Source organism: Toxotes jaculatrix, chromosome 11 (assembly GCF_017976425.1).
Source record: "Toxotes jaculatrix isolate fToxJac2 chromosome 11, fToxJac2.pri, whole genome shotgun sequence".
NCBI classification, from domain to species: Eukaryota; Metazoa; Chordata; class Actinopteri; family Toxotidae; genus Toxotes; species Toxotes jaculatrix.
This window is the reverse complement of record NC_054404.1, coordinates 6,940,267-6,955,560: the sequence shown is the minus strand read 5'-3', so window position 1 is coordinate 6,955,560 and position 15,294 is coordinate 6,940,267. Positions and strand designations below refer to the sequence as shown.

At 39.5% G+C, this 15,294-nt stretch overlaps 1 protein-coding gene across 2 annotated transcripts; it reads right to left on the bottom strand.

The window, feature by feature from the left end:
• Nucleotides 1-111: 111 nt before the first annotated feature.
• LOC121190017 (transmembrane protein 26-like) lies at nt 112-8,103 on the bottom strand. Of its 2 annotated transcripts, XM_041050557.1 has the most exons (7): nt 7,614-8,103; nt 6,867-6,963; nt 6,293-6,382; nt 4,159-4,367; nt 3,819-3,895; nt 2,011-2,037; nt 112-1,867 (listed from the first exon to the last, which is right to left on the bottom strand). In XM_041050557.1, exons 1-7 carry the CDS (start codon nt 7,799-7,801, stop codon nt 1,773-1,775), a joined length of 783 nt encoding a protein of 260 aa, XP_040906491.1. In that variant the 5' UTR covers nt 7,802-8,103; the 3' UTR covers nt 112-1,772. The 2 variants fall into 2 exon arrangements, with proteins under 2 accessions (XP_040906491.1, XP_040906490.1); XM_041050556.1 differs by having other exon boundaries at nt 112-2,037.
• Nucleotides 8,104-15,294: the final 7,191 nt, after the last annotated feature.

Sequence of the window (15,294 nt, the reverse complement as noted above, 5' to 3'; positions counted from 1 at the left end):
ATTCAGCTGCTAATACTCTGATGCCCACAGTGGGGAGACAGTGGGTCGTGTTTGTAGATACTACATTTGCAGTACAAAAGGATTCAAACAGCATGTATTGTAAGATGGGCATTTATTTAAGGTGTCAGGAGAGCAGTTCAACCTCCTCACATCATTTCTTGAGATGAGATTACAACAAGTATGCCACAGAACACCTAATCTTAAAGTAATGACTTCCAACCTGAAGTCACTGCTTGTGCAAAACTAATATTCTAAGGACAAATGTTTCAAATAATGTGAAACAGACCTAAATATAAAACACTTACAGTGGATTAGCTTGTTGTATTTGGGCTATGTCAAGCCAAGTCACATTAACATATAACAATGACTGTATGATGTGGAAGAAAACAGATTTTGGCAGCCCTGGATGAAGTGCTATTTTTGGGGATATTTGGAGTAAAAACATGACAAAAACAATAAACAAGTTAAAATGCACAGTTTGTGCTGTGGTTATCTTATAAACATCTTCACATTAATCAGGTAGTCATAATACTGATTCTTTGGTAGTTACAATCGTCAGTCAACGTTGGCCAAGGGTAACAGTACAGATAGACTGAATATATCAAATACAATGACTCTTTGACCTGTGAATCATGTTGGTTTTTTTTTTTGTTTTGTTTTTTTTAAGGGCAATTATCCAAGAGGTACAAAATAACATCAGTCAAGGCTTAGAAAGATAACATTTTCCTACTTATATTCCTGGTTTCCTGCCCATAAAAAAAAAAAAGAAAAAAAAATTCCTTCACTTTCACCGAAAAAAAATCATTCTCCAGTGTTGATATAGTGGTTTCCTCAAACAGCCAACTAACACAGGATAGGATATTTTCACAGTCACAGTTTAACTTCCTGCCTAGGTCAAGACCAAGAAAATTGTTCTTCTTCAATCTCAGCCACTGTCAACACTCAAGGGCCTTTGTCTTATTGAGTATATCTCTCTCTCTTCCTCCTGAAAACACCAGACATGACACTGTCAGATACGTCCAGTCCTTTTCCAAGCAGTAGCCTGGCTTCAGGCACTGAAGGTGCTGCACTGATAAGGAGATTGTTGTGCTTTGGGAAAACTTTCATGCACTGTATTGTGCCCACAGGTTTAATTATGTGCTCTACCACTTTAAATGTGATCATATCAGGATATTTTTCACTTGGACCCCAACACATTTTTCCTGTTCTGCTCAGCTTCCTTCTTTTCCTCTGAGCCCCCTGCCTGCCGTTTCTTGTTAATGTCACATCAGTTATTCTGTCAAAGCAGCTACACTCAGTAAGGACTCTTTGAATATGACTAAAACCAGGTTTTAGCCCAGCTTGTTCATGCACACATAGTCATATTTAAGTAGTGAGAAAACGGGGGTGTTTTAACAGTGTTGGCCTGAGGTTCAGAGGGACTGAAATGTCAACGAGATGAAGTATGAGCTTTGAAATGAGTCGGATGCTAAGCAGCCAAGTGGGGGATGTGAACTTGACAACTTCAGCTTGCAAGTGTAAGAAAATGGTTGCTTGCGTTTTTCTGCTCCCAACAGTATTAACTATTCACACCTAACTGATCCCTCAGAGTTGCATACATTATGAGAAGAAAACAGAAAGCAAGCATTTTCTTCTTTTCCTGTTCCAGTTGGCTTTTTTCCCAGTCTACTATAACTGTAAAATGTTGGGTATTGCATCTCTCCGTGTCCCGTCTTCTTCTTCCTGAGCTGACTCATCCAACTCATGGGACAGTGGTGTCACTGCCGGTGCTACTACGGGAAGGTCTGAAGTCCTGGCATATAACAGCCAACCTGTACAAGTTCAGTATGACAACCAGGAAGTTCTTGATGGTGAAGAAAACCAACATCTGGTGGAATACATAGAAGTACGTCATGACAATGAGCCTGACCACCAGAAAAGGCCCATCCTGGATGAACAAGGCCTCCACGATGCTCCATATGTCCGTGCTGTGTTTAGCTAAGAGGGAAGTGTCCTGGATACCCTGCTCACCTTCACTGCTTGACTTGGAGGTGACCACTTTTAAAGAAAGAGAGACAAAAACACAAAAAAATTGATGACATAAGGAAATTGAGTTCGGTTATGCTCCCACATTTGCTTTTCTTTTTATGAGCTTTTCCTGCTGTGTTTGACTGTGCTGGTCTACATTTTTCAGCAACTGGTTTCTGTTGAAAAGGAAACTTGAAACCAGCCTGGGAATTACTTAATAAATCGAGCCCCAAATGTGAGAACAAAGGGAACTTTATTTTGTATCCATTTGTTTGTTTAGTTGTTTTGACCTGAATTTACGAGTCCTACCAGGGACAGGGGATGCATTTATATATATATTACATCTGTTGCACTGCTTCTTCCTATGTGGCAGCTTTTATCTGTGTTGTCACAGTTAAATAAACTAACGAATAAAATATTAATATTAACCAGTAAAGATAAAAACATTACATTATTAAACTGTATCAAGGCTTTTTGCGAGGAGTCCTTACAATTCCAGTTTAAGTGATTTTCTGTAGTTCAAGAACTTGATGGTCGTACCAATCCAAGCAAATAAGTTTTGATTTTCTTGCTGAATTTTGGCAACATCCTTACCTGAGACCTCTGCTGCCACTCCAGTATAATGGCACTGAATAGAACTTAATTTGTTTTGTAAATTGTTGACAAAACAATATCACCACACGGTCCATTTAGTAGAGGTCATCAGCATTTATCGTCCATATTGGCTTAAAAGTTCATTCAGAGATGACTGGATTCAATGGAAAGCTACTAAATGGACCTAGCTTTTCTCAGTTGCTGCACTTTAAAACTCAGATGTATGAACATGTTTCACTCGTATGTCAACACTTCTGTGTTTACTTGGCATCCAGACATACTGGAAGTGACCACACTCTCACACTAACAAAAGGACACACCCACATGAGTAGACACAAACACAATTACACACATTGCAAACTGAAGGAAAGGCAGCTTCATCTATAAACACAAGTGAGCGCTGTGCATTCAAACACTAAGTGCTCTAAATGCACTATGACGGCACAGATATGCATAACAGAATTATTATCAAGAATCTCAACATCCATTTGTAAATGATTAAAGTCCAGGTTATGAATAATTGAAGTAATTAGTGGGGGTTGTCTTTTCCGAGAACAAAGTTGTGCTGTTTAATAATGTTTTTCTTTCGTGAAGCCCTGTCCTTTGTTCCCTCAGACTGGAGTAGATGTGATTTACATTTTTTTCTGTTCTCAGTGCAGTAACTTTCAGAAACACATCTGACATTTGGGCCTCGCCTGATAATGGTTTCCCCTCATCAGCCCGTTATCAGCCAAGATGAGACACTGAGACTTTCTCTGTTTAAATGTATTTATGTAATTAAAACATGAGACTGGATTTCCTTCTAAAGCTTTCCAGCATTTATACAAACTCCTTAAGTATTAAGGAAGTACATTTCCTGTCTTTAACCTTTTCAGTTAAAGCCTGTTTTTAGAACTATAGGTCTGAAAGCAGGGACTGTTGTTTGTCTCTGATAGAGCTCTTGTAGTTTATTGAAGGCTTGGGAAATGAAAACAGATTTTCGGGTTAATAATTTGACAGAGCTGGAGTTGGAAGAGCAAGTGATTTCAGCTAAACTAACTTTCACTGTTTACTTGCAGGCCTGGTGCGGATGCTGTTGACTTAATGATGTTTTGCCAATTTATAAACACGTTGTTTAGATTGTCCCACACTGGGAATAGGTTATGTTCAACAATACACGGCTGTAACTGCTTAATAAGCACTAAAGTTATCGGTTTGAGACACAAACACATTCTGACCAGCCAGATGCAGCGGGAACTGCAACATGCTCCAAGTCCATACGGCTAAGATGATGTAGACCAGCTGAGGACTGTCTCTGCAAAACATACATGGAAAATACAGTAAAAGTCAATCCCATGACTGTGAATAAATGTCAACGTTCTTTTCAGATAATGCAGTGATATAATGTCAACACTTTAGGGGTAGAATATGTGGGCATAGACTGACTTCACCTTCAAACTTCACCTTCAAAGTGCTTGAACTCTAGTGAGAACATATGCGTGCACACAGTCAGTGTCGACGTACATAAAACTATGAAGCATACTCATGAGGAAGAAAGCAATATGATTAGCCACCCACTTGACATCTGACAGCGTCTCACTGGTAAATTCAAGTATGTCTGCCGCCGTGCCAACGAAAATTAGGAGAAGCTGCGAGAGCTCGTCCCGGGTGACTCCGCCTCCCAGGGGGAGCAGCCACTTCCCCACGATGAGGAGGATGAGTAGGACCTGATGAAGAGCCAGGATCCAATCGTTGGAACAGACAGCTGATAACAGATGTTTAATATTCTGGAAAAGGAGGAGAGATTCGGAGATATGTGTTAATCCGTGAGTATTTCCAGCAACAGTAGTTTTTGGACAACGATGGAAGTCTACGGCAATACACTTGTTTGTTTGATAAATTCATTTTTCATTTAAAGGGATTAGTTGACAATAAGAAAAATATAGAATATTGTGAGATTTATGCTTTAATGACTTCATTATATTGCGCAACATGGACTTTGTGTGTTTGTTCCAGCTGAAACGAAGTCAAGGACTGGGAGAAAATTTTATCTCCTGGGCTAAATGGGTGTGGTGGTGGACGAGCTGCCGTTCATATAGCAGCTTATTCCAAATGGTCTTCTCTCACTGTTACTGACCACACTGGTGTTCAAGCTCTTATGTTTGCTATTAATGGCGGAAACCTATGTGTGTCTGTTACACTGTGATCCACTGCCCCACCATGCTCAGTGTCTTTTCTAATTTCCCCAACTTTACTGCTGCTGTGGTTGCTAAATACAGTAAAGTGAATGTGGTAGTTTTATTTCAGTTATCATGCAGATTATGGTTCTCCTAGCCATAAAAATGCTTCGTATCTATTGCTGACTAGTCATTTCACTGGGCTTCTTTTATCTGTGGGGTGCCTCAGGAGTCAGTTCTTGGACCACTTTTATTCTCTCTCTACATGCCCCTTTTAGGGCACACTACCCATCACTTATCACTTCTGTGGTGGTGATATCCAGCATTGGTATAAAGCCTGGTGACCTCTCAAGTCTTGCTACTTTACACCAGTGCCTGGATGACTCATGGCTTTTGTACAAGATTCTTTAGTCCCCTCATCACGTCTGTTATTAGCACAGTTAACTTACGCTTTAAGTTCTGATAACATTATCTCAAATTCTCCATCAGAGATAAGGAAGAGAGAGAGGACGCCCTTCCTAGAATCCAGGCCTGTATTCATGGGAATATCCTTTGTCGCTCCCACTGGTGGGTTCTTTCTGAATTCCTCAGGCCCTAAAACTGTATCCGGCTTTTGAATCCGATAATGTTCATGTTTTTACCTTCTCTATTTACTCCACACTGGCAATTAGGGAATCTGGGTGGAATATGCAGCAATGCTGCATATTCAAAAATTTAGTATTAAAAAAAAACAACATAAGACTGTGCAAAGTGAAAGCTCCCCAAGCAGAAAACATATTATTGTGAGTGACGTTTCAAAGACACTGCTCTTTATCTGCTGTCTTGATTAGTTATGACATAAACACTGAACTGCATGCACCATTTTAAAGAACACTGGAAAGAGTTCCGTGTTAAAGCAGTAGTTCCACATTTTCAAACATATGCTTATTGTTGAGAGTTCAATATAAAGTTGCTGCCAGCAGACAGTTAGCTTAGCTGCTAAGTGGACTGGAAGCGGCGGAAACAGCTTGTCTGCCTCCAGAGATTATAAAAAGAAAAAAAAATCTGCATACCAGCGCCTGTCAAGTTCATTAACACTTAATCTTGTTTGTTTAAGCTGTGCAAAAACTGAGGAGTAAAAATGCCAAGTTGTCTTTTTTTTATGGAAGGTTATGTGTGTGGCTATTTCTGTGCTGGGGGCAGTGACTTCCTGAAGTCTGGCAGCCACACAGTGATGATGAGACAGTGCTCTGATTAAAATGTGAATCACAGCGAAAGAGACTGACACTGAATAGATTTGTGCATAAGGAGAAGTAAGTAAACAATTTTCCAGAGAACTGTTGCTTGACATTAAAGCTCTTGCTGAGTTTCACTGCCCTACATATTGAGCATAATGCAAACTGCCATGTCAGTGGTTTTCAAGAAGTACAACATGAGGAAAAAACTGAATCATCCTCCCCATTCTTGTTTATTTCTGCCTTCTGTATAACATAACAGAGAATATGTTCTATTATGGGAAACAAGTGGAGAAAAATGAATTTTTCAGTCTGTCATACCTGCACATAGTCCTGGTGCGTGACGTTTCCCAAGGTCTCATTCAGAGTGATCATTCTAAGCAAATTCTCCCAAGAGTCAAGTTTTTTGCACTGAAAAGAAAAAGGAGGCTTTTCACAGGCTGAACTTCACAAACTGCTTGTACGTTTCACTGTAGCTGAAACGTAAAACATTCAAGTTTAAAAGCAAATGCAGTATTTGATGGAATTAATAAATCAGTGAATTGTAGCTTTATGTGCAAAGAGCCAGAGATCTGCAGCCTTCCCACCCACCAACATCTGTCACAGATTACATGCTTGGAATACATGAGGGGGCGTCCGTGGTGCAGAAAGTTAAGAATGTGGCTTTGGACTGCCTGGAAATTGGAGGGTTGCCGGTTCGATTCCTCGACCAAGCATGACGGATATGCATAACGGATGTGTATGTTTTGTTCACTTGGTGTGGGTAAAATGCAAAGAATAAATTTCCCCAGCTTGAGGGATCAATAAAGTAATAAACGTGAACTTAACTTAAACAGAACTGCTGTTTCAAGCAGTTACAAACTGACTACGAATTTTTGTTTCTGGCGTGGAGTACCTGAAGGTCGCTGGTTTTGTTCTGCTGGTAGTGGAGCTCCAGGAGCCAGATGGAGGGAATGATACTGATGAGAAACAGAAAGATGGGAGGAGAAAACCTGCAAGACAACCCACACAACTTTATAAAGTCGCCTGGAATCAGTTCTCCTTACCTCACCTCACAAGACTCCCACACAAATGTCTGTTTATTGTAAGACTTAATAATTAAACAGGATAACAACGTTTAAGGTTATACTTAATAACCTTAATAATAACCGATGTACAGTCTAACTTGTTGTATTGCATTGGTGTTTATGGTGTGTTAAAAAGTACAATGCTGTCGAAGATTCCACAAATACCTATACATGTCAAGTAAATGAAATAACGAATATTGTTCACAGGTGAACTGCATCCATGGAGGAAGACTGTTTGGGTTACGTGAGTTTTTGCAATAAATTATAAGAGGTACCACCCCATCCTCACTGTCCCAGGAGTGTTTAAACAATAGCAGCAGAGGGACAAGCAGGATGCAGGGTACCTAGGGAAGTGGGGGAAGGGGTGAAGGCAGGGAGGGGGGCTGTGACAGTATAGTGTGTTTCTGCATTATACTGTCAAAGAAAGGAAATACGTGCAAACCCAACGGTTGGGGTTAGTTTTATGCCAAAATGAGTAGCTTACCTTCAAGGTGTTAAGTGCCCCAGTGCATCCTCCAGTACACTATTAATTACAACATATTTACAAACACTTATTAGCATGAACCTCATCTCACCATTTGTAATCTTTGCCCTTTCGACGCTTCAGAGTTATTATCATTTCGACGACGAGCGGCAGAAAGAGGAACGTCAGGAACCAGTAGTGATCGCTCTTCACCCATGTCACCCTCCAGACCCCCGCAAGGGAGACGAGGATAAATAAGGCTCTAACGATTATCGCACACGTAAACTTTAGCAGGCCCATCACGGCGGCTGGGTGCAGATATGTTTCGTGCGCCGCAGGTTTGCGTCCTGAAAGTTCAGATCCCAGACAACCGGCGACCACTGCCTCCACAGTGAGAAAAAAAAGACACTGATGGATGTAGTTTTTCGAACAAAGTCCCCAAAGTTTAAGCCCCGCCTGCAGAAAGAAATTCTCTTCCAGTTATTCCCAGGGGACCACGCAGTGAAGAGTAATGGCGCTGCTGGATATGTCAGAGCTCCATAAGCTGCTGTTAAAGAGTATGGCAAAGCAAGCTGTCTCAGAGAGCTCATAAGACATCCGGAGTCCATCACAAACTAGTCTGCAGTGAGTATAAAGGAGAGTTCAGTTTCAGATCCATCTGCTCATTAACCAAGAATATGAGCACTTCCTCTGCAGTTTTAACTCCAGGAAACTCAAGTGGAAAATGACTGAGAGCCTCCACATTTACCTTTCGAATGTATGATATATTCATAAATTATCATCAATTTAGCTTTTAAACCTTTAATCTGAAACGTAACTTGTAACTGAATCTGTCAAATAAAGGAGGTGTGGAGTAAAAAGTACAATATTTCAGAATAAAGTATAAGTAAGTGTACTCATTCGACCACTGCAAGGAGCACAGGACTGCACTGTGGGAATTACACCTGAGAATATTTGTAATTATTTTTTGTCAGAATATTGTTTTCATATCTATCCATATATATATTAACTTAAACGTTTAAACATTTGTTTTTGTATGTGTTGTTTTAATAACTACTTTTAATGTGGTCAACCTTTGTGTGTAAAAGGTAGATCAAATAAATGCATATCTAATGAATTTATAATTGCCTGAATTATTAAAACTATGCAGAGTTGAAAAAAAAGTTTACATTTCACAAAACAGAACACGTGCACATACACTTACATGCATACAAAACAATAAAAACTATTATTATTATTAAAAAAATAATTTGATTTTTTAATAAATAATAACAATAAAACAAAATAACTGTTCAGCAAAACGCATAAATGTCATTTTAATCATTTATTGATTCTCTCATGCATTTACCATCAGACATTAGGATCTGAAACCATGTCATTTAAAACCATGATCATGCAGTCTAATCACATATCTTATTATCTCACCATGCGTGAAACACCACATCAAACCAAGTTCACCATGGCTTTCTAAATATAAGACACACACACACACACACACACATTCACAAGTCATTTTACCCTACTTGGCTGCATGCTGTGTTGATTTCTATTCAAATCATTCTGACCAGCCAAGGCAGGAGCGAGGAAATAGTTTAAAGGCCTGTGACCTTGGAAAGGAGACAAAGTTTTCCTGTCTTTGTTCAGAATTGTCTGTCATCATCCCTCGGTCGGCATGACGTGAAATCACAACGAGAATGTCAGACAGTGAAAGAAAGTAGGGTGGAGAGCATCCAGCTGCATACAGGAAAAGAGTTCTGTTACATCCTGCGTCAAAAAAATGCTGGGGGTTGAGTTTTTTTTTTTTTTAAAAACCACTGGTGTGTTTTTGCATGTCCCTGACGTTTATCTGTTTTCCTGATTTCCAAGCAATTGAAGTATAAAGTATAGAATGAACAAAAAAGTAGCACTGAAACTAGTTTTAATAGACAGTGTCCCCTCTTGACTATACTGACATTTTGTCAGAGAGAGAGAGAGAGATCATCGGTCAGTCAGTCATGAACAGGAACAAATGCTGCTCTGTTGACTGAGACAGAAAAATATTCCATCTTCATACAACAAGCTTGGTGTTATCCAGCAATTCTGTGTGAGCGTGCTGTTCAAGACCCAGCTCTTGGCTTTGTGGAGATGATAACGACAGAGATGGCCGAGGGGCTCTGGTCACTGATCACAGAACAGTGATTCCCTCTATGCTGCTGCTTCAGTCAGCACGGCTACAAAGCTTATGTAGAGCTGCACTGTTTGCTGTGTCAGCACAAAAAATAATCTTTGGCATGTAGAACAGAATGAAATGGGCCACAGTGGAGCAATAATCTGTGTAAACTATGAGATCAGTGTTTTAAATATTCCTGGTTATAATCACTTACAAACTATAAAAGGTGATACAGTTGGAAATAAACATAGAAATGAAAACTAAAAGCAGAGGAAGAGACTCATGTGGGCAGAGACACAATCATAACTGGTTCAGTGAAACTTAGACTGTATGTTTACATAACAACAAAAAAAACAACAACTAAGCAGCCCTATTTTAGAGACTGATAACTAAACCTGATTAAGTTTGCGCAGCTTCTAACTTTCAGACACAGCAAGGGGCAGAGCAGAGTGTGCATCAACGCAAGTCCATCAAAACATGTTCAGCTCTCTTGCCTTCATGAGGTTATTGTGGTTGGCGTCTCAAGAAAACAACCTCAGGTAGTTTCCTGATTAAGGCGAGATAGTTGGAAATGTTTGGTGGACGAAACGTGGTGCAGTAGACATGAGGTTCATAAATTCTGTCTAACAAAAGCACAAATTTTGTTGAGTTTCTTATAGAAGGTTTATCTTATCACAGTGACAAAAATCAGTCAAGTCTGGCCGTAAATAGTGTCAGTACAAACCCAAAACAGGCATCTGCCACAGAGGCCCTGGCTCCTCAGCAGCCCCCAAAACCCTGGGTTTCACTGAGTGCCAATTGTATTTTGGTAATTGGTAATTGGATTAATGGCAGATTTGTTAGGGAAATATAACATCACCTAACACAGCAGAAATGTTCATACGGATTATTATTTTGCTATGTATTAAAAAGGGACATTCAGTAAGTACTCAGAAGTTTACTAAAAAGTAGCATTACAGAACTGTTCTGTTAAAAAAGACTCTCCATCATGCACCATCAGCATATGCATGTATAAATGGCACCCTGACTCAGGTGGGTGGCTGGGTTGGGAGAGTGTGGGAGCTGTCCCCTCTTCCAGCATGCACCACCAGCATGTGAATGCATTGTGAAAACAATACAGCAATGTATTGATATTAGAAAATGTACTTTGTAATTTGTAGATTAAATTATAGAGTAAATTATGACCGAGCAACTTTCATCCGTAGTTGATTAATATTCGACAAGGACTATCTATACTTTGAGTCCAGTGTTGGCATTGAGTATTTTTTTCACCACTGGTGACACTTTACATTTTTCTAATTGTTGACTGTTTTTACTTCTACAGCTTTCGCACAAATCTGGACTGCCCAGTCCTGCTGTTCCAAATATGTCAGTCGCCTTGATGACTAGGACATCTTCCAGTTTCTGTGGAGTATTGTGGTGGTTGATGAAATAATGTTGGTTGATCCAGGGCTGAAACATAGCAGGTTCATATGCACAGCTTTGGATTAAGATAGAGCCCTGCAGATTTTTACATTACAGGGACCTATATGCAGAAAATGGGTTTTTATGTATGTATGTATGTTGGTCTGGTGATTTGGTGATCATATTACTGTGTGGAGATTTGGCAAATTGGCGCCCCCTGCAGGTGCTCTTGCTTGCTGAGAAGATGCCGTGTTCAGAAGCTGTGTGAGGAGGGGAAAGAGGAGGGGGGTGCGGTTCACATCTGAGTCTCTCCCAAACGGAACGGACGGGGGGGATCCAGTGCTCTAATGGAACTAGTGGGCTAAAGTCACCTCAACTTTCTTCCAAATAATGCACATTTCATTCATATTTTAATACAGGCCTATAATTCCTGCACGGTTTTGTTTTTCTGATAATCCGGCTCTCAGGATTGCACTTACTCCGCCAGTCACTGTGGCTCAAGCAGAGAGGAGCTTTTCAAAGCTAAAGTTGATCAAGTCGTACCTGAGGTCAACCATGTGTCAGGAATGGCCCACTGGCCTTGCTGTCATCAGTATCAATCACTCAATAGGGGAGCAGGTTTCATATGATGACATTATTGATGATTTTGCATCAACGAAGGCCAGAAAGGTCAGGTTTTAGTTTGTTAGTTTGTTAGTTTTTGTTAATAGTGTTATAATTAGATTTCCTTTAGTGTGTTTTCATTTGTGTGATGAAGGATTTGTGCTATTCAGAATATTTATTCTATATTTTATTTGTATATTATTCTTTTATTTTCTTTATTATTCTAAAATAATAAAATTATATTGTTTTTATTTTATGTTATTGTTATTCTCTGCTGTTGTTATGTGTGATTGTGTATATTTTTGCCACTTTTATGTATATAGAGTATATTTATTTAATTTCTGATAACTTTAATTTCTAAACTGTTTTGGTAATGTTGGAGATGGAGATTGTTATAATATAAATATTGTTAAAACATGGTTGTTAAATGTCTTTTTCTTTTTTTGGAGTCACTCAGGGAGTAATTCAATGTAGCACTATGAATTACCTATGAATTACTATGAATTACCTTGTGTACGAATGGTGCTATATAAATAAACCTTGCCTTGCCTTGCCTAGACTGGTCTCAGACATTATAATTGTTGCATAGCTGAACATCTGTTTAAAGGCCCTGTTTCACCCCTGTGAGAAGAAAATTCAAGTAGAAACACTGACGTTTCAAGCATTAAAATAGCAATATCAGTTATTCTGTATTATTCTGCAACCTGCTAAGGGAAAAAAAAAATTATATAGTTGAAAGCTACAATTACTGTCCAGCCTTTATCAGCAGTTTGTGACCAACAGCTACGCCTCTCTCAAGACTGGCTAATTAATAACTCGGCTATTATGTTGTGCTGTAAATTACCCTTGTAATCCTGTGTAATACAACTGTCACCAACGCCTTGTTATTGCTGCTGCATCCCAACAGGTGGCACTCAACACCACAGCTTCCAGGAGGAGCAGCAGAGGAAAACATTTGTGAGAGTCACACATTCATTAGTCAACCTGACATTTCTGCCAATGGACAAAAGGCTCAGCTCACTGTACAAAGAGAGACTGAAGAGGTAATTAGAAGCCACTGCTCAACATGTGTGTCAATTTATTTTTAGGAATGAAAAATGTTTTGTTTCGACATTGCACAGTTGCCACATTTCAGTGGATATAACTCATATTTTCCAAAAGGGAGCTCCTTTTAAGGAAAAACTGCTGAATCCACTCCTCCTTTGTTTATGCATTTAATATTGTGGCAGCTGCGCCTGCTTTAAATCCATGTCAGAAACAACACAAGTAGACTGTTTCTCAAATATAAACTTTCTTTAAGCAATGCAGGTCGTGGGGGAAGCAGGTGGCTAAATGGTCACACAGCTCTGGCCTTGATTCTCTCCCCTCGTTTCCAAAATACTGTTTTGACTCAGGGCCCTGCAGAGTCACACATGTCAGGCATTTGCATGGGAGAAATTGGACTTAAATGGGTAACACATGACTCATTCGGTCTCAGCCCCGACAGCTGCAACAGGCCAAGCAGTTATTGGACAAATATGATTCGCCTCAGAACAGAGCGAGTCTTCAAAGCTTTTCCAATGTGGAATCTTTGACGTAAGCCGAAAAATAAAGAGATATTGAAGGGGATTTAGTGTGAAACATACTGAGTTACAGTCAAACCATATCATGAGTATTCATTTTCCTTTCGCTCGCTGGATTTTTTTCTGACCTTAACCTGACAACTGTTATGGATTCTGCATTAGCAATCAAAACAAAAGACTATTATGCGGTGCAGTGCTGGTTGCTACTTACTACTTGGCTCATATTCCCTGTACAGTAAACAGCCGACAGATGTTTTACATTGATATTAACAACTTTAATTTGTCCTGTGCAGAAAAAGGCCAAGCATAGCGTGGGGATTAAGTTCTCAGCCATGTATCACACACAGCACAGACAGCAATCTCATTTAGCTTGAGTGAAGTTTACAGTGAGTGGGTTTTGCATAGGTCATTAGTTGTCTCAAAATACCCCCCTGTCACCATAGCAACTTCAAGTGACTGCTAAATTGCCTTATAAAATGAGATAAATTATTAATGCTGAGAGGTTTTTTTTTTTTCTTTAATATGTGTGCACAGGCTCTGGGCTCTGAATAAAATACTGTATTTTTTCTCCTGCGCTGCTGTAATGGAACAATTCAGCCGTTGTCAGTCATATTTCACAACTTATCCTTTGTCTCCATTCTTAAATGGCCCGATTGCTTTGTCCTGATTTGCAGATACATCACAGGGATTACACAGATTACTAGAGTATTGCACATGTCTCAACTGACGCGGTTATTCAAATAGAATATCTTATGACAAATCTTGAAAACTGCCTGTGTAAATGGCTGCACTGTAATTGCCTATACACAGTTATTTGACATATTCATAATACAGTACTCTCAGCCCAGATGGGAGGTTGACACGCACCAGTGAATAATCTGATTATAGATGTCTGCTGACATTTATGCCTGTTTTATAACAATCCAGTGTTTGACAGATTAGGCAGTGGTGATGCATTACACAGATGGTAAAGGCTGAGGTCACTGTCCTCAGTGACTTCATAGTCAATGATAGTTTGACCACTGGGTGTAATAAACTGACTGATGTTTGAAAAGCACCGAGCAAATCATAAATGCTGAGATCAGGTTCTGTATTAATGTATCCCTCAGATGTGGAGGTGACACTGTGACTTCTTTGCTTCAAAAATACAGCATTTTTCTTCCTTTTTTTTTTTTTTTTTAAGTTTTAGTGGTTTTTGCCTCACTCCCTGCACTGAAAACATCCATAACTCACAGGCAGCTGTAACTCAATCTAACAAAATGCCTTTTCAATCACTCTCATCTTTTATAGTTATACCCATCAGACATTTACATAAATGCATTATTCATGGTTCTAATCCCGGTTTCAGATGGGGAGATATAAAATGCGACTCTGTGTGTGTGTGTGTGTGTGTGTGTGTGTGTGTGTGTGTGTGTGTGTGTGTGTGTGTGTGTGTGTGTGTGTCCCATTTTGTTTGTGGTTTGCACATTTCTGATTCAGCTGAGCACTCTCCATCAATGAGGCAAATTTACATTTGCTGCGGCGGTAATAACCTAAAACCCACAGTGATGTTAACACTTATATACACTCGAATTCACGTTGCCCTGCCGCATGATTACATTTGTGTAGCGTTTAATAAAATGACTCACTTGACATTATCAAACAATTCAGCAGTAATAGTGGCCCGTGAATGTGAAATTGTGTTTTACAGGCAATTAGTTCATTGTCATGGTAGTCATTCAGGTTGGGCCAACCAGTGTTTGCCTTATGAATTACTATGCCTAACACAAATATAAATATATGATATTAGGTATGATCAATGGCCACAGCCATGAATGGACACGATAATTGGTTTGCTTGAAATGAGGGACCTTGGTGCTGAATGTTGTAATTGAAAAGGTGGGTCACAAAAACCATAAATTATGCATAAAACATAATGAAGTATGGTAGCTCTGATAAACAAGTGTGATATTAGATAAGAACAAAAAGAGAGAAATGTTTTTGTTCTTTCTATTCTGCTGTGAATGGTAATAATCCACACAGTTCACTGCATGCGGTAGCTCCTTTGATGTTCTGAAGATATCACTGCATCACAG